Genomic DNA, 17,362 nt, shown 5'->3' with positions numbered 1-17,362 from the left:
CCTGTCCGTTTTTCTCTTCCAGGGTGAGGTCCAACAGGAGCCGCGCTCAGTCTCCCTGCTCCCCCGGACAGTACCCGCCCTCCCCGCTCCGACAGAGGGCCGGCACCCCCGGCACCGACGACAGGGGCCACGGCGAGGTCAAAGGTCACGGCACCCTGGAGAGGAAATCTGCCAAATCTGAGACCTCGGACAGCAAGAAGATCCCTAAATCCACCAGCAGAGAGCTGAACGCAGGTATTTTACATTATCACCCTCAAATCGCTGAGGATAAACCGTTCTCCTTCACCCACCCTCCTCTCCCTCCTCTTCCTCCTCACAGAGTCTCCCAGCACTCCCACGGGCCGGAGCGTCGGAGGGACGACGGACGCTGAGGAGGCGTCCAGACTGCTGGCGGAGCGGCGCCGCCTGGCCCGGATACAGAAGGAGCAGGAGGAGAAACAGAGACAGGAGGAGGAGAGGTGAACCTCCTCATCAGAACAGAGAAGAACGCAATAAATATCAATAAACACAGGAACGTTCTCCGTTTTAACTTTTTATATGGAGAATAAAGAAAAACTACATCTTTATTAAAACATGACATCTTATTATTATTTTATTCAGGAAGCATGTTTGGTCTTTAATCCTTACTTATCAAATAAATAGAATTTTTTTGGCTTTAATTTGTTAAATTAAGACTTAATTTTTAGCTGTACAGATTTAATCAGTAAAAGTTGAAATTATCCGCTCTCTTTCAAATCATCTTAAACCCCAAACGACGTTTTGCGACTCAGAAATGTTTCAAATTTAATCCCAAATGTTCCCGATGTGTCCTTCAGGCTGAGGGTGGAAGAGGAGCAGCGGAGGCAGCAGGAGGAGAAGGAGCGTCAGGAGCGAGCGGCGCTGCAGGCCGAGGAGGAGCGAGCCAGGAAGGAGGAGGAGAGGAGGATCAGGGAGGAGGAGGAGAGACAAAAGAAGGAGCAGAGACTGAAGGACATGCAGGACCAGCTGGACAGAGACGTCAGTCCCCTAAAGACACCGTCTGATAACTGATATGCAATAAAATGGCGTGGCTGATTGGATCCTTCTTTTCAGAGGGAGGAGGCCTTCCTGCGAGCCCAGAAGGAGGCGGAGAGGAAGAGACAGGAGAGGGAGCTGCTGCACCTCCAGGAGGAGCAGGAGCGTCAGCAGAGGAAGAAGGTACCGAAGACCTCCACGAGACCTCCTCCTGTCTCTGCTTTTAACCCTTTATGGTCAGAAACCAGGACTGATGTGATGAAATATTAGTTTCCTCCTTAACGGTTTGTCTGATTGGACAAAGATCAGGACATAAATGTCTCATTTGTTGTTGGTAAATTGGACAGAAATCTGAGTAAAAAGGACTCCTGTGGAGGGAGAAAAAATATGCTCAATTATTTAACAAAACCTGTAAAAAAAACCATTGAGCTCCCATATTCCAGAGTTCAGTTCTCCCAACAGAAATCCGTCTCCTCTGGTGTTATCAATGAATCCCACCAGCATTTATCAGGATAATAATCATGTGTTTCCCAAGAAGTAGGTTCTTTTATTTATTTCATTTTATTATCTTTAGTGAAGCTGTATGAAGAGCAGATGATGGCTGCGGAGCGTTTTACTGCGGCGGAGTTCAATGGGTTCAGATTTTGCGGCGGCGCTCGTCTCGCTGATCGGAAACGTTCAGAACTCGGTCAGAACGCGGCGGGAAACATGGCGCAGGGAGACAACCTTCATCCTCAGATTTTCATCTGAGGAAGATTTTTTTTAGGAAAATAAATGTTTTTATTATGTAAATTACATTTTTAATTCTTTGTGACTCTAGTTTTGTCTGTTTTAAACTTGTTTACCAGAGAATTGAGGAGATCATGAAGAGGACGAGGAAGAGCGAAGTGGATCCTCCATCTGCTGCCTCAGGTGAATATTAAACATCAAACATCCTGCGGAGCTGCAGAACCATCGCTCTGATCTCCACTTCAACGTGTTTCAGTCGCGATCAAACTGCTTTATTTTGCTCCCCGTGCACGTTTTGTAAACATCTGAGCTGCAGCGTGACTCAGCAGGGTCAGACGGGTAGGAAAACATCGCCTCCTGGTGGTTAAAGTGAAGTAACGCAGATGAACTGCCTGAACCGAGCTAACAGACACCATGACTGCTTTATTAGCTGGGGGGGGGGGGACCAATTAATGCTGCAGAAAGAGGAAAAAGAGTTTCAGATCAACCTCACCTCTGCTGTAACGCCAACCACAGGTTTGTTTCCTGATTCTCTCTGGTTTTCAGTCTCTGAGGTGAAAGGTGAAGCTGCTGTCGCCTCGGAGGAGGACGCACCGACTCCCGCTGAAGCCCCCGTCATCACGCTGGGTCCCCTGGAGAGTAAGAGCTGTGTGGACGAGCTGTCCGATGGAGTTCAGTCCATGGACGTCAGGTAAACACACCTGCAGAATATTTATCTGCTTCTCTGCAGGAGAACAGTCTGAAATCAGCCATCTTAACCTTTAACCGTGTCAGAGAACCAGCAGGTCAGCGTTGAGCTCACTAACCAGGTTTAGTCTTTATTATTATCAGTATAAGATGAGTTAGAATCTGGGGTGGGAAGTAGCTGAGAGTGAATTTAAAGCTTTTCTGTCATAAAGAACCGAAACGTTCTAATGATTTAAACGTTTTGTCTTTCTGTCGCCGTCGTTTCTGTAAGTTCTCCGTCTGTCTCCATCAGTCCGGTGTCCCGGGACGAGCAGGCGAGCGCTCAGGAGTTCTCGCCGGTCACCGAGGGGCCCGACGGTTGTCCCCTGGAGCAGCTGATGGACCTGGACGCGCCGGGACGGGGACAGCGGCGCGGTGCGGAGACGTCCCCCTACCCCAAGCTGCAGGCCGGCAGCGGAGTCGGAGACCTGAACAAGAACCTGCTGATTCAAGCGTACAGCGCCGCCTCCGAGTCCTCCCAGCTCATCGCCAGCGTCGGCCCGAGCAAACTGGACGTCCAGTAGTCAGGTGGAGACGGCTCCTGAAACAGGGACGTTTACAAGTCCAGGAATGTCTTCTAACCCTGGTTTATTCTGTCTCCTCTCTTTATCGTAGGAGCTTTTCAGGAGCTGGCAGGAAAAAAAAGCAGGAGCCAAAAGTGATAAACCAAGAAATTCATCGTTTCCCGCAGGAGCAGCCGCTCACCGCTCGCCGCCTGATCGTTGCCCTGAACCACCAAACCTCGCAGACCGTCCGGCTCATTTCACGCAGTGCAGACGGACGATTTGTGCTGTCATCAGAGGAAAAACAAAAACCATCCAAACAAATATCAGGTTCATTTCAACTTTAATGAGAACCAACAATGAAACCTGAAGTTTAAATATAAGATGAGATCTTTGCACATTAAGGTCATCAGAATATTACAGATTATCCGTCTGCTCGGAGAAGTTTTTAAAGGTTTTAGAGCTAAATTCAAGGTAAAAAACAAAAAAGAAAGAAAGTTTTAGTGACTCTTTTGAATCGTTTTCTTCCCCAGGGTGGAATCGTTTCACTGCAAACAGTTTAATTATTCTTAAAAACAAGAATTAGGCTCACAAGCTTGAATTTATAGTGGATTTTCACTAATTAAATACATACAGGCTCAGATATGTTCAGGAAGGCCAGGAGCTTCATGGACCCGGTTCTTATGGTCCGGATCGTAGTTCTGTTGGACGTTTCAACCATCCAGCTGACTTTACGTCCTTTTTTACTATAACGTGTTATTCTCCGGCCAGTGTGGCTCCCAGGAGCTTGAAACAAAGACAAAATGTTTTATAAATACTAACAAAATAACAGTTATTAATTTATAAATTTAGAGATTCAAAATTAGGACAAAAGACAAAAACATATAAAAAACCATTGGTAGACTGAAATATTAAATTAATGTTAAATTAATATAATCAAAATTAAGCTTTTACTTCTAAATTCATGATCAAAATGTTTTTGCAGAACTGCTTATTTTAAAGTTTGCAGGACTTCACTTTCTGTGTTTCTTCTCAACCTTAAAGGTTTTAAAATATTATTTTTTCTGGTGGATTTCAGAGAAAGATCCCCCCGTCTAACAGGCTGACAAACTCCTTGTTGTTGGTATCACGCAACAACAAGGGAAAAGAACGGTTCAATAAAAATCTTTAAAAGCCCCAAATCAAAATGGCATCCATGCCCTGATGGTCCCTCTTCTGGATGCTTCCCGTGTTTCTGATGAAGCCAGTTTTGACCGTCTGCACTGCCGCAAGACATCTGCTTTCACCTGCACCTCCTGCTTTTCAAAGCCTCTGTAAATAGGTCGGACTGGGAGCAGCTCTGTAGCAGGAACCCTGAAGGAGAGGCTGTTTGTGTAAAAACTGTGTAGCAACGAGGACTTAGCTAGCTGTGGTTGTAGCTGTGTAGTTCATCGGTGTGTGGGAGTTCTTCTCTTCTCAGTGTTTCTGATGTGTTTGTCCCAACTCCGACTTGGCAGCCACTTCGACCTGATCTCATGTCACCCCGACGGGGACAAACCCTCAGAAAATGATATTATCCTCCTGCTGTTAACTTGTAGCCTGTAGCTGTTGGTTCTCTGCTGCTTGTCACCTCACCGGGACATTCTTGGACTTGCAGAGGGGGAAAAAAGCAAACAATATGATAAAAACCTTGTATTTTTATCAGCAGGTCGACATTTTCTTGATAATCTGATGTGTATTTGTCTGGCACTGACTGCAGTTTATCATGTGCACCTACGGTAGTTAAATGTTTCACTGCTTTTAAGACGCTGCTAGACTAAACTCTGCGTCAGAACACCACCTCTGAGGCCTTAAAACCTCTTCTCTTCACCTCGCCCACCGCTCACTGATGAAGAGCCACAGAAACTACATCTACGTTTGTTTTTTTAGTACCTTTTTTCTTTGCAGCAGATCGAAATGAGGAATGATTCGGTGAAAACACAAATATTACTTTTTGATCTGGGGCCGCAGACGTTTAAAAGGGTCCCCATAAATTCAAAACAACTGAAATAACACATTTCAACAAAGCCTACAACCCTAATTAATGTAAAGCATTTTGAGATCTGAAACTTTAGGAAAGCTGCAAAGTTTTAATGCAAAAAAAGGCACTTCTGCTCCTCTTTGCTGCCATCATGAAGTCATTTAGTCCTTCCATTTAAATCATTCACCTGTCAGCTCAAGTTTTGCACATCGTTGTCCAGATTCTGCTGAAACCAGAGTGTCTGTATGTACACGAAGTAAACATAAAGGACATAATGTTTATCCTAATATTACTAAAACTCTGTGACACTGCAGCTTGGTGGAATATATCATTATAGAAGTGGATGCATGGATACTTGCTGAAAAAGAACAATAAACTTCATCAAACCACTTGTGGCAGTGAACTTAATGAACGATAACAGAAAAACACTTTTAGTTAAGCGTCCAAGTGAAAAAATATTAAATACAAGTGATGTATGAAATGACAAACACAGCTGCTTTTATTTATTATTATATCTCACTGTATGTGTGCGACTTTATGCTTCTGAAACATTAAATGTAATCTGCTAAAACTACTCAGTGAATTTTGTTTTGTTCCATATAGAGAAGCACACTATTTCCTGTTATGATTTCAAAATAAAACAGAATTTGTTAACAGGACAAACGCTTTGCGGTACAAACTGTAAATAATGATGCCTTTTAACACTCAATATAACTGGCATAAACAAAATTGGGCTATTTTAACGAGAATTTAGAATAATTTAAATATCGTTTCCTTAAATTTAAAAACACTTGTTGGATTTGTTTTATTTTTAAACACCCTCACCGGAAGAACTAAACTACTTCCTTTTTGGCAGTTTGTTGACCTCAGCGGAGCTAACGGACTAACAGCCATTTTCTTGCGATGTTAAATGTATTTGAAGACACAGCCAGCTAGGTTTTCTTGATAAATGTTACACGGAGGGGTGCATTCTTAATTCGCAGGTTGTTATAGCGCCAAATTTGTGCGTTTGTTCCCTCGTTTCAGACAGCTTTAGCCGCGGTAGCTCGACGTGTGTCGTGTTCGAAGGTAAGAGCGACATGCTAGCTGCTAGTTAGCTTCAGCTAGCTACATCGACTAATGCTAATCAGCAGTTTGGTTTAGAATTAAGACTCGTTTAGATAATGTATTCAAACGCATTTTGTTGAATATTTCCGGACAGAATGACGTGTATTATTATTTTTAAGCTTAGCTTTTTTGGTTTATTTTACAATTCATTGCTTTTGGAAACAATGACGCATGAAGCTAACAGTCCGGGTTGCAGGTTATTCATTATTCTGATTATTTTTAGGTTAATGTTTGTTTGTTTTTGTCTGGATGGAGGCCAACCCATGACTAATGGTGTTTTATTTTGTTTGCAAGGCATTATTTTAAGCGTATTTCATAAAAGACAATGTTTTTAACTAAAATTTAGCTTTTAAAACCGGATCTGTATTTTTGCAGATGTGATTTTTTGTAAAATGTTGATAAAAAGTTATTTAAATTACTTGAAGTTAATGTTTTACCGTAAACTGTTCTTCTTTGTAAGGTTGACAAAATGTCCAGACCGAGGTCGAGATCGCCACATTACAGGTAATTTACCTTCATAATCTTGTTTCTACCTGTTTATTTTGAAGTAACTTGCTTCTTATGGGTTTTTACAATCTGTAACATTTGATTTATTTATTTGTTTCTGCTCCAAATGTATATTTTTTTAGGAGATTTCCATGGGAGGAACCTGACTTTGACCCTCGCAAAGTTCTTGAAGAGCACGATGAGTCTCCACGGGACCAAAGCCAGCGCTTCAGAAGGGGTCCTGAAGAACCGCGGGACTCCTTCAGGGATGACATGTCCTCAGGAGGCCAGAGAATACCCTCACTTTTCCCAGATGATCCCCACTTTAGACGCCAGCGACATTCGGACCACGATTTTTACCACGGCAGCCTTTCACCCCATCGTGACGGTTATGAAAGCTGGAGCCCCACCCCCCAGGATAATGGAGGTTTTGACGAGGACAGACGCAGAGGAGGCTTCAGAGAAGATTTTCAGAGCTTTGAAAACAGGGAGGCGTTTCCTTGGAGGGATCGATTGTCGCCCACTCAGAGGGAGGCCGGGGTGAGCTGGAGGAGACCGGAGCGGGGCAGGGGTCGGGGTCGGGGTCAGGGCAGGTTCGAAGACTTCAGCTCCAGCGTGAGGTCAGGTGACCTAAGAGCTGAAGATATGGAGAGAGGGAGGAGGAACACACAGGGCCCGTTTAAAGGTAGACAAAGAGAGAATCCACATCAAGACAGAGGACCCGTTGTTAAAAGACCGAGAGGAGAAATGGATGACGTCAAGCATTTTGGGTAAATCTTGAGTAAAATACTTTCCATCACTGTCAGGAAATGAAGAATGCAGAAGATTTTCACCTTTCCTGATCCTGATTCCTCACTCTTTGGTTTATTTCCTGATTTTCCTCTAACGTAAAAAAGATTAATGTTATTTTCTATAATACCTTAATGTACCGAATCTTGCATGTCTTACAGTTTTCTGCCTATTTAAGCTCTGCAGGTCGTTTAAAATCATCTAGTTGGTAGTTGTCAGTAAAAATCCCAGTTCTGTTTTTATGATGAGATGTTAAGATTATTCCACCTGGCTCTGCTGAACCATTTCACCTGCTCTTATGCTATCAACAGGTACGGGCATGAGGAGGACTTTGGGAATCGGGGTTTCTCAGCGGACAGACCCAGAGGTGGGTTTGGAGGACGTTCTTGGGAAAACCTTCCCGGTAAAGACTTGCTCGTTGTCGAACACGATCACGGCATTGCAGGCGGCAGGAATGCGCCGCAGTTCAATGAGTTTGAAGATCGCAGGCATTTCGAGCGCGACTTTGATCGGCGGAGGAGTCCCCGTTTGATGGGTTCCTCCCAGGAACGTTTCAGGAGCCCAGGCGGCAGGTTGGACAACCGGGAAGAACGTCATTTTCAAGACAATTCGAGAGATTCGAACTATCGTGAAACAAGGAGGAGCCCGAACACGATGAGATACGGTAATCAGGATGGTCCTACGGGCAGCAGGGGGAGGTGGAGGAGTAACCAAGGACAAGGTGGAGGTTTTGAGCCTCCCAGGAATCGGCAGAGATACCAAAATCTTCCTCACGATGAGCAGAGAACAAACTACCAACCCTTCAGGGAAAATTTCAAGGATCTCTCTGAGAAGGAGCCGAACTGGGCAGATGAAGACAGGCGCCCAGAGTGGGAAGATAACAGAGCCAGGAGCTCGGAGCGAAACCTCCGAAGGAACGATTTGGGCCCTAATATGTCCGGTCAGAGCAGATGGGAGGATCAGAGTAACGAAAACGTGACGGTTATAACAGAAGAAACGCTCACCATCAAAGTGGACATGAGTCAACCAGCCAACCAAATAAGGTAGAGTATTTTTAGAGAGTATATGTCGGGTGAGGGGTGAAAGTTCACATTTTCTTTTTCTAAACTCAAAGAAGATGAACGGAGAAGCCATGTGGAGCGTGAAGAATAAAGCTGACAAGTGGACAAACTATTTTTAGATTCAACTAAAATTAACCGAGGCATGTTCTCTTGTGGATAATTTGAAAAAATGAAACACGATCAGGATCTTTCGTTGAAGTTCCACCCAAAGAAGTCGTCACGTTTACAGGAAGACCACCGGAAAAATGTCTGACTGCTCCTAAAGATAAGAGTCCCTGAAGATGTCGGCCTGAAGTCGGTGATCAAGCCTTCATCAAAAAGAATCATTCAGACCATTCTGCTCGAATGGAAGAAGAGTTTTCCAACTTGACTGAGTTAATTTAAATTGGATGAAACAACAGGAGCGGTTTGTGGTCAGAGAGAAGGTCCTTCAGATGAATCCTGATCTGCTCCGATGGATCGAAACAAGATGGAAAACCTGACTCCAACGTTAGGTTGACACACAGATGTTCATCTTTCCTGATGAAGGCAGACGGAACGGGAGATCTTTCTGCAAGATTCAGACTAAAACCAGCTTCTGTACAACCATCCAAGGCTTCAGGTCGGGTTTAAAGTTTTCCTGAAGGATCCCAGAAGAAGAAAAACTTAAGAAATCCAGCCGAAGTGAAGCAGGATGCAGAAGTCGGACATTAAAAGTCCAGAGAGCCTAAAGATGTTCTGAAGATCCGCCTGAACAGACCAGAGGTTTTCAGGAGGAGGAAGCTGCAGTTTGTCGTCAGTTCATGAAGAATAAATCTGTGTTTATTTGAACGAGAACTGTTCATCAAGATCAGACTCGGTGAAGAGAACGCTCATCGTGGTTTGTGTCGGACCTCAGACCCTCTGAGTCTGTGGTTTCTTCACTTGTTGAAACAAAAATCCATCTCTGTCGCAGCCGAACCGTTAAGTGTCTTTTTACCGCCTCATGAAGCCAGAGCTCGGCGGTGGAGACGAGCAGTGATTTACCAACATGAGACGTCAGAGAAGAAGCTTCAGTTCGGAGAGGAAGTTATTTGTTGAAGGAAGATAATCCCAAGCAATAACAAAGGAATCCAGGATCTCTGAGACGAAGGAGAGAAGAAGACTTTACAAGTTTCTACAAGAAGATGAAACCAGATCTGGGTTAGTCAGGAGGGTGGCCTCAAGACAAGAAGCTTCAAACCTGGATGTGACCTTTCTGTGGAGTTTACATGTTCTCCCCCCGCGCATGAGGCGGAGTCTTCTCCAGGTGCTGGTTTCCATCCACAGGTCAGGTTAAATTGGTTGTCGGTCTTTGTTTCTGTATGATCCTGTGGTGGACTGATGACCCGACCCAGTGGCTCCCCGTGACCCGAAACAAGATGGCTGCTGCTGACCTCAGCCTGACTGCGAATCAGAAGTTGTGACGCCATCAGGAACGGCTGGAGACGGTTGCATCAGTCGGATGAGATGTTTCCTGGTTAGTTGTGGACCTGAACCGTGTGCTGAAGAGGATTGAAAGGCCGGTCCGACCCGATCACAGAGACGATGGAGTTCAGACACGAGCCACTCAGACGGCTCGCTTTTTGTCATGTCGAGGGGCTTATAGGTGGAAGAAAACGTGTTTTACAGCCGAAAATATCTGCTTATCAAGAGTTCCACTGGAGAAAAGCACCATGACGGCAACATGAAGTCACAAAGAGCCGTTTGAAGAAAAGATGGAGTCTGTGAACACGAAAAGGTCAAACCCAGTCCTGTTGAAGCCATGAGAATAAATATTACAGGCTGGGCCTAAATGACAGACCGAACCTGAGCAGAAACGCTGGGAAAAATGTGGAAATTCACCTTTAACAAGAGGAAACCTGAAAATAAACTGAAGAATGGAGCTTTATTCAGACGTAAGTGAAGAAGAGACGAGCCTTAAACCTCCGTATCTGTGATCGTAAAGAAGAAAAACGTTTTAACTCCTGAAAGGAGAAACCGAAGAAACAGATGCTGAAGTCTGGAGCGTTTGGTGCAGCGTCAGAAATCTGCAGAAGGAAGAAGATGTCCTGTCAAAAATAAGAAAGAGAAAACTTCCTGAACCAGCCGCTCGTAACGGAAACATTAATGCAGCGTTCCTCTTGAAACGTTGGTCAGGAAACGAGCTGCCGTGAAAAGGAGTGTGAACTTTCACCCAAACCTTTACCTCACCTGTAGTCGTCCTTAAAGCCACCTGAAGTTATTTAACAAACCTCTAAAAGCATCCACCCGCCTGTTAGGTAGAAAAATCCAACTTATTGGAAAAATGTTTATTTGTGGAGTTTGTGAAGGTAAGTGTGGTTTGGTATGGTAAGGTTTTCTGTTTGCTAGATTTATCGTCTTTTAGGACTTAGGTAGACGTCAGAAGAAAACACGTAAAGAATCTGATTCTGAGCCCCAGACGGGTTTTAGAGCATCGTGATGAAGATGGGAGGAAAGGTGCTTATCAAACAAAGATGGTGTCGGGTCAGCCGGCGTCATCCGCACAAACTGGAACAAAGTTAGGAAGATGTGAGGCTGACATGTTTGTGACGGAGCTGAGAGTCGGTCCTGACGACTCAGACCTGGACTGAAGGTAACTGATGGCTTTTTTACAGAAAGATGGCAGACAGGAAGGATGAGGCTGTTAAAGCCCGGGAACCTGAATGCTGCACGTTGCATGAGTCGATGTTTTTATTTTATAAAGTACTGAAATAATTAAACATTCAACAGCTGCAGCCTTAACGTGTTTTTAAAGGGCAGAACTTCAGTAATATCTTCGTTTAAATTCCAGATCCAATCAGAGAAAATAGTTAAACTTTGAACACTTTTATTTTTCATCTGAGTCTTGAGGTCAGAAATGATTTGAGGTTTTAGTCTCGTTTTTGAGTTGGAGACGAGCCGTAAATCTCCTTTTGTTAATGGTCAGAAAGGCGAAGGCAGCGTCGGGTTTACAGCTGTGAAGTGAGGTTTCCTGCGGGCTGACGGCGTTGATCTTCCTCCTCTGCAGCCCGCTCTGTTACTCCTCGGACCGACAGCTGTCCTTCGACCTCGTCAACGTCGGGCGCCAGCGCCTGGACTTCCTGCCCATGCTGGAGCACTCCGGGACGTACCGGGAGACCGAGATGCACACCGGAGCATTCACCCAGGAAATCATCACCCTGGTGCACTACGTCAAAGGTTAACACACACACACACCTGTCGGCACGTTGGGAGACTGACTTTAAGGTTTTAATCTAAAACTGTGTTTGGGTTTTAAACGGAGACGGGTGGAACGGTGAAGCTGAGGTCAGGCGAGGAAGACGAGGGTCGGAAGAGATGAAGATGTTCAGATCTTCATCAGGACCGGGTTAGAAATGAGTCCATCAGAGGGAGGACATCTACGTCCAGGTGTCTGAGTGGACATTTGAAGGAAGCGTTCCCTCTGAGACGTGTTAGTTAGGACCGACTGAAGCCTCCGTCAGAAGTCAGGAAGTCGGTTCGAGGTCACGTGGTTCTGAGACACCTTCCATCGTCCACAAGATGCTCAGAGCTCCCAGGAAGCTCTTCCCTCCTCCTGGAGGCGCCTCCAGCTGCTTCTCAGCAAAAACAAAATGACACAATTTTCATCACGTGACTGAGAGCTGACTTCCTGTCTTCTCCTGGAGGATACAATGTCTTTAGAGCGATGAGACGATAAAACTAAAGGAACAGAAGAGTCACGCCTCACCTGTTGGATCCTCAGTTTGAAGTCCTGTCAGGACATGTCCTCGTGTCTTCACCGCAGGACGGTGTTGTTCTGTCGCAGCTCAGGTACCTTTCACAATAAAAGTTTGTCGCGGTTCGCTGCGATGGCAGCAGCTGTTTTCTCATGAGCCTCAGTCCGAACCTCGGTCCGGGTTCTGCTGGACTTCATGAACATTAAACACTCGAGTCGTTCAGAGACAGGATGTGTTGGACGACAGAGGAGGATGCTGGGAGTTCACTGTGGAGTAGAAGGAAGTGTTTTTAAAGCGGAGCGTTGTCAGAGAATCTGTTGCTGTTCGTCTACAGATCAGTACTTCGGAGGCGACGGCGTCACGCTGAACCAACGCTTCTCAGCTCCTCAACGCGGAGGAGAAGAAGAGCTGACGCTGAGCCAGAGGTTCAGTTCCAGCAGGTTGGTGTCAGGATTCCTGTCTGCTTCCGTCTCCTCCCGGGTCTCATCCTGACTCCCTTCTCCTGCAGAGGCTTCAGCTTGAACTCCGACTCTCTTCTGGACGACGAAGATGAGGAGCCTCTTTTCTCCAGGCTGGACTCCCTGCAGGTGAGAACAAATAAATCTGACCGCACTGCGAACGCTCCGCCATTTCTCTAACGGCACCGATCGATGTCGCCGCAGAACAAGCAGCCGTCCCGCGGCCCGGGTGACCTGAGGCACGACCTGGAGAGGAGGCGCCAGGAGAAGCTGGAGGCGGTGAAAGTTACCATCCCGGGGAGCGGCTCGTCGCAGCGCTCCCACGGCGCCGTCAGGTGGGTCTGAACCGGATCCTTCAGCTGGTCTCGGCCCGTTTCAAGAGGAACGATCTAAAGTCTGAAATGATCTGTTGCAGCGAGCCGGACCTGATGGCTCCAGAACACGAGGGGTTCTGGACCGGAGAGCAGAACCGGAGACGAGACGGAAACATGGTAAGAGCCTCGGGTGGAGGCTAATCGCTGGAAACAAACAGACTTTAAACAGTTTCTTTCCTCCTTCAGGGACCAAGAAGAGGAGCTTCAAACAGACAGAACCCGGGCCCTCAGCGGTGGAACCACCGGTACGGACATCAGAGGCAGAACTCCCATCCTGCAGGTAACTAACGGCTATGGACTCAAAACCAGCAGAACCGGACCTCCGGTTCTGATCAGTAGAGCCGACATCCCATCACTTCGCTAAATTTCAACATGGCTGCTCCAGCAGGCGAACAGAAGCTGAAAGTCTGATTTAATCTGAGCCGTTCTGTTTCCTTCTTTCAGGACCCGGCTGGTGATCCAACCCGTCCAGAACCAGGAAGTATTTGTTTGAGTTTTATTAAAGGTTAATGTTTGTTTTCTTTGGTTTCCTGAATAAAGAAACGACCCAGAAACCACAGCCGGGTTCAGTGGAGTTAAGATCTTTATTGGAAACCGCAGTACATTTATTCATTTTATTTATTCAGAGTCACAGATGGATCAGAGGCTCCCAAACTGAAATAAATTCTGACGTGAACGTTCAGGAACCGCTGACCCACGAGACGAGACAGAAAGGGGTTTGATTTTATCTGGAGTTTAATGTGAAACGAGCAGAAAAACAAAAAATAATCCTCAGAGTAAATCAGTGTTTTACCTTCTGAATAAAAACAGCTTTCAAACTGTCTTCAGCTCCGACGGTTCAGACAAAAAAAAAAACTGTTTTATTGGCGAATCAAGAGATTCTGTTTTAAGATTCCACAGAGAGTGAAATTAATATAAATACCTTTCTTTAAATGAAGCGTTTAGATTCAGGTTTACAAAACGAACGAAATGGAAAAATGGCCGTTTAGTTGAAGCAAAAAGTAAAATATTTTCTGGTGATTCTTCCTTCTAACAAAGATGGAGCATCTGTAGTAAAATCTGTCCTCCGCGCTGCAGGCCTTCAGATCTGAAAACAAACAAAATGTTTGAAAAACTGTCAGAAACTTTCAGCCAAACATTTATTAGGGTTGGACAAAAAAGAAAAAAGCTAAACCAGCAAGACAAAACATTTAAAAAAGGCCAAATGAGATTTGTCTTCATAAGTAAATATAATAATATGAACATCAGAAATTACATTTAATTTCAATAAACTAGGATTTTACTTGTTTGCATTATTTAAAAATACTTTTGACAGGGACCATTTTAATTTCAAAATTTCAATAATCACTTCCATACTGTTCGTTAATGTCTAATAAAAAGCACAATTATTATGTAATGTGTCCAAAAACCTTATTAATTTAACTGTTAGCATAGATGCTAAGTTAACATTGAAAACGCCATAGGGAAGCTAACACGATTAGCATTGTGTTTAAGACAAAGGCAGCCATGTTCTGACCACTTTAGAAATATTCAGGAAAGATTAAAGCAACAGGAATCTACGGCAACACTACTGGGACAAACGGCCCAGCAGATTAACGTTAACTCTGCGTGAGTGAAGCTCGTTAGCACGCTAACATAATTAATTAGCTTCGGCTCATCACCGACAGGAAGAGGAAAATCAAATAAAGCAGGGAGGCAACGAGCCGTGGGCGGAGCCTGTCGTCCATATTTGAAGGTGAAGTTTGTTGATCAACAGTGACTTTTTAATTATTTGTCTTAGCAAACTGCCTACTGAGCACCTAAAAAGGGGCGGAGCTTAGAGGATGGTTTATTCGACGTTCTGCGAGTCGAAACCAATCAGCTGGAAAAAAAACGAGACTCACATCATCGATGTCCTCGTCGTCGTCGCCGATGTCGTCGAACTGGATCTCGTCGTCGTCTCCGGGGCCGAAGGTGTCCGTCTCGTTGATTTTAGCTGAAAGGAGGAAGAAGAATCTGTTGATGACGGCACTAAACTAAACAATCTGCTCCTCCCGTTTGTTGCGTTAAACCCGGCTCACCGTGTTCCGGAAGCTCGCCGTACGCCTTCAAACTGCGAGCCTCGTCTGCGTTGTACTTCAGGATGACGTCGGCCTTGTTGTCCTGAAAGAGAAGCCATGAAACTCAGAACCTTCCTCCGGTTACAGGCTAACGATGCTAACGGGTAACGGCGTCAGAGTTTCCACCAGCGGCGCCGTTAGCGTCCAGCCTGTGAGGCGTGAACCCGCGGACCCAAACCCACCTGATAATCCCTCAGCCCGACCAGGATGATGTCCGACGTGTTGATCCAAACCTGGAGGGGACAGAGAAACAAACGTCACTCGAGTCACTCTGAGCTGAGGCGAAGTGGGCGGAGCCACGGTTCTTCTACCTTTTTCCGGAGTTTTCCTCTGATGTGGCAGAGCCTCTTGGTTCCATCGAAGCACATGGCCTCCAGGCGTCCGTTCCCCAGCATCTTGATCACCTGAGCGTACTCTGAAGCCCAGAGAACCGCAGATAAACATCCAAACAGAACAAACCGCGTCGCAGCAAAGAACCGAACATTTATCCTGTTTTTAAAAACTCATCAAGTAAACCTCAGTAACTCCAGAGTCTTTAAATCTAGATTATCTTTAATTGTTGAAGCAGCTGTTAGTCAGATTAAAGTTAAACTGAGACAATCCTTAAAAACGTGCCGAACTTTAAACCACATCCCAACATTTTATTTAATGTTTCTGAGGCTCAATCCGACAGATCGAGTCGTTTACAGCTGAGCTCAGAACGAAGACGAGAAAAATAAAAACTGTTGAACTCAAAGGTTTCAGATTCTTTAAGTTATTTAATCTTTAAATACTGACTCTGACCCTGTTGTGTCTGAATTTGCTGATTTTAAAGATTATTTTTTTAAACGAACGTCAGATGGTTTCCTTCAAGCCTCCAGCAGCTGAAGAGAAACTGACTGGACGTTAAACTGATTAAATCAGAATCTTTGAGCAGGTTTATGATGGATCAGGTTCCTCCTGAACCAGTCAGCAGATTTTAATGAAAACTGAGCTGAGAGTCGTCTTTAACGCTTCCTCTGAGTCTTTGGGCGACGAGCCTTCAGGAGAACACGTCTGGTTGATAAACTTCATCGATTATCAGCTTCTTTTTCTCATCTGAGCTGCTGATCCAGAACTACATGACACCAGGACCAGAACCAAGACTCACCCTGCCCGTCCTCTTTGAACACCAGCTCTCTCTTCTCCGACTCATTCTCGTTCTTTCCACGCCGCCGGTTTTTGCCTCCTTTACCTGCGAACAAACAGACAGACAGAGGCTTGAATCAGGAACATCATCGGGTTCTCCTGACTCGGGTCCAAACGGCTTCCCTGATCTTTCCAGGTGACTCCAAACCTTCAGCTTCAGTCTGAAGAAAGGAGCTGGAGGTCTGGAATCACACCTGCTCCACCTGTAGGCCTGGGACCACACCTGTGTTCCTCAGGTGAGGCCGCCAGGTAACCAAAGGGGCTCATGAAGCTGTTAAACCTGTTAAATGTCTCATATTTGAATCTTAAAGTCAGCTGAGCTGCCTGTGTGGAACAACGGAGATGGTTAACATTAAAGTTGACGTCATTTAAAGCCCAACAAGCTGAAATTAACCAGAGGCTAACATCGCGGTGTTAGCTAACAGTTAGCAGCTGGTAAACATTTATCACCATCAGGTCTGTTTTCACCCCGTTATTCCGGCCGGTCGGTGGGGTTTTTACACGCAGACCACCGGGTGACGGACTCGGAAACAAGCGGCAGCTAACCCGAGTTAGCCGGCCCGGGTCACGTTTTCATCACGGCGAACGAGACATTTAACACCGAACCGCCTCTCCGTTTCACCCCTTACCTTTATTTTTGGGCATATTCTTTCACACCTCGGTCGCGTTAACTCCGCTCTGCAGACGCCTCGAGTCCAAATCGTTTCCAGGAATCAGAAAAAAAAACTCAAACCTGAACTGAAGAGAAGCGAGAAAAGCGGCTAATCAGCGTTGGATCTGTCCGCGGATCTGCGCATGCGCGGGGCGAGGGGTTCAAAACGTCAAAGCTTTATTAGAACGGGTTATTGTTACAAACACAAAGGTTTTGTTGTTGGATGTAAGGAGCTCCTGAAGTGCCAAATTTATTTATTTTTTGTGAAAAATATATACTTGAAGACAAAAATATTACCTTGTGAGCTGACACTATTATGCTTCGTGACAAAAAAAGAATTATGTGTAAACATTTTTTTTTATTTGTGCTTTTTAATAATTATTTCTTTGAATATAAGCCGCAGTTTTACACACCTTCATGTTTGACAAAAACCTCAAACATAAAGAGCTAACGACCCTCAGGAGGGAGGGGAGGGACTGATTTGCTTGTGTGCAGCTAACTGTATTCGTCTTCATCATGTCAAA

At 45.2% G+C, this 17,362-nt stretch overlaps 3 protein-coding genes across 16 annotated transcripts in view; 2 read left to right on the top strand and 1 right to left on the bottom strand.

The window, feature by feature from the left end:
- The window catches only part of map7d2b (MAP7 domain containing 2b), a 35,737-nt gene extending 30,213 nt beyond the window's left edge, over positions 1 to 5,524 (top strand). For 10 of the 12 annotated variants that reach the window (XM_037973151.1, XM_037973149.1, XM_037973146.1 and 7 more), the window contains 8 exons: positions 23 to 234; positions 320 to 458; positions 816 to 996; positions 1,072 to 1,176; positions 1,842 to 1,905; positions 2,269 to 2,413; positions 2,681 to 2,976; positions 3,064 to 5,524. In XM_037973151.1, the coding sequence (XP_037829079.1) occupies positions 23 to 234; positions 320 to 458; positions 816 to 996; positions 1,072 to 1,176; positions 1,842 to 1,905; positions 2,269 to 2,413; positions 2,681 to 2,972 (1,138 nt within the window). In that variant the 3' untranslated portion in view covers positions 2,973 to 2,976; positions 3,064 to 5,524. The remainder of the gene's footprint in view (positions 1 to 22; positions 235 to 319; positions 459 to 815; positions 997 to 1,071; positions 1,177 to 1,841; positions 1,906 to 2,268; positions 2,414 to 2,680; positions 2,977 to 3,063) is intronic. The other 2 variants (XM_037973147.1, XM_017440590.3) reach the window with 1 other exon arrangement.
- A 273-nt stretch (positions 5,525 to 5,797) lies between these two features.
- Positions 5,798 to 13,792, top strand: zgc:112982 (uncharacterized protein LOC503771 homolog). Of its 3 annotated transcripts, none has more exons than XM_017440579.3 (11): positions 5,798 to 6,018; positions 6,518 to 6,561; positions 6,687 to 7,313; positions 7,644 to 8,375; positions 11,401 to 11,570; positions 12,423 to 12,528; positions 12,597 to 12,675; positions 12,751 to 12,881; positions 12,962 to 13,037; positions 13,107 to 13,200; positions 13,365 to 13,792. In XM_017440579.3, the coding sequence occupies exons 2-11, from the start codon at positions 6,527 to 6,529 to the stop codon at positions 13,376 to 13,378; spliced, it is 2,064 nt and encodes a 687-aa protein (XP_017296068.1). In that variant the 5' UTR covers positions 5,798 to 6,018; positions 6,518 to 6,526; the 3' UTR covers positions 13,379 to 13,792. The 3 variants fall into 3 exon arrangements, with proteins under 3 accessions (XP_017296068.1, XP_017296067.1, XP_037829071.1); XM_037973143.1 differs by having other exon boundaries at positions 5,801 to 5,933; XM_017440578.3 differs by lacking the exon at positions 7,644 to 8,375.
- On the bottom strand, positions 13,486 to 16,996 carry eif1axb (eukaryotic translation initiation factor 1A X-linked b). The gene is made up of 7 exons (XM_017440580.3): positions 16,816 to 16,996; positions 16,149 to 16,232; positions 15,331 to 15,434; positions 15,202 to 15,252; positions 14,981 to 15,062; positions 14,804 to 14,895; positions 13,486 to 14,007 (listed from the first exon to the last, which is right to left on the bottom strand). Exons 1-7 carry the CDS (start codon positions 16,829 to 16,831, stop codon positions 14,002 to 14,004), a joined length of 435 nt encoding a protein of 144 aa, XP_017296069.1. The 5' UTR covers positions 16,832 to 16,996; the 3' UTR covers positions 13,486 to 14,001.
- Positions 16,997 to 17,362: the final 366 nt, after the last annotated feature.

The sequence above is a fragment of the Kryptolebias marmoratus genome, linkage group LG21 (assembly GCF_001649575.2).
Source record: "Kryptolebias marmoratus isolate JLee-2015 linkage group LG21, ASM164957v2, whole genome shotgun sequence".
In the NCBI taxonomy this organism is placed as follows: Eukaryota; Metazoa; Chordata; class Actinopteri; order Cyprinodontiformes; family Rivulidae; genus Kryptolebias; species Kryptolebias marmoratus.
This window is presented reverse-complemented; position numbering and strand designations above follow the sequence as displayed.

Bases quoted from the DNA above. Each gene is read 5' to 3' on its own strand.
- zgc:112982 (XM_017440579.3), top strand. From the start codon at position 6,527: ATGTCCAGACCGAGGTCGAGATCGCCACATTACAG. The intron at 7,314-7,643 runs GTAAATCTTGAG...TGCTATCAACAG, and splicing joins GATGACGTCAAGCATTTTGG to GTACGGGCATGAGGAGGACT. The intron at 12,882-12,961 runs GTGGGTCTGAAC...GATCTGTTGCAG, and splicing joins CGCTCCCACGGCGCCGTCAG to CGAGCCGGACCTGATGGCTC.
- eif1axb (XM_017440580.3), bottom strand. The intron at 15,435-16,148 runs GTGAGTCTTGGT...TCTGGGCTTCAG, and splicing joins GTTCAAAGAGGACGGGCAGG to AGTACGCTCAGGTGATCAAG. The intron at 14,896-14,980 runs GTGAGCCGGGTT...TCCTCCTTTCAG, and splicing joins CGGCGAGCTTCCGGAACACG to CTAAAATCAACGAGACGGAC.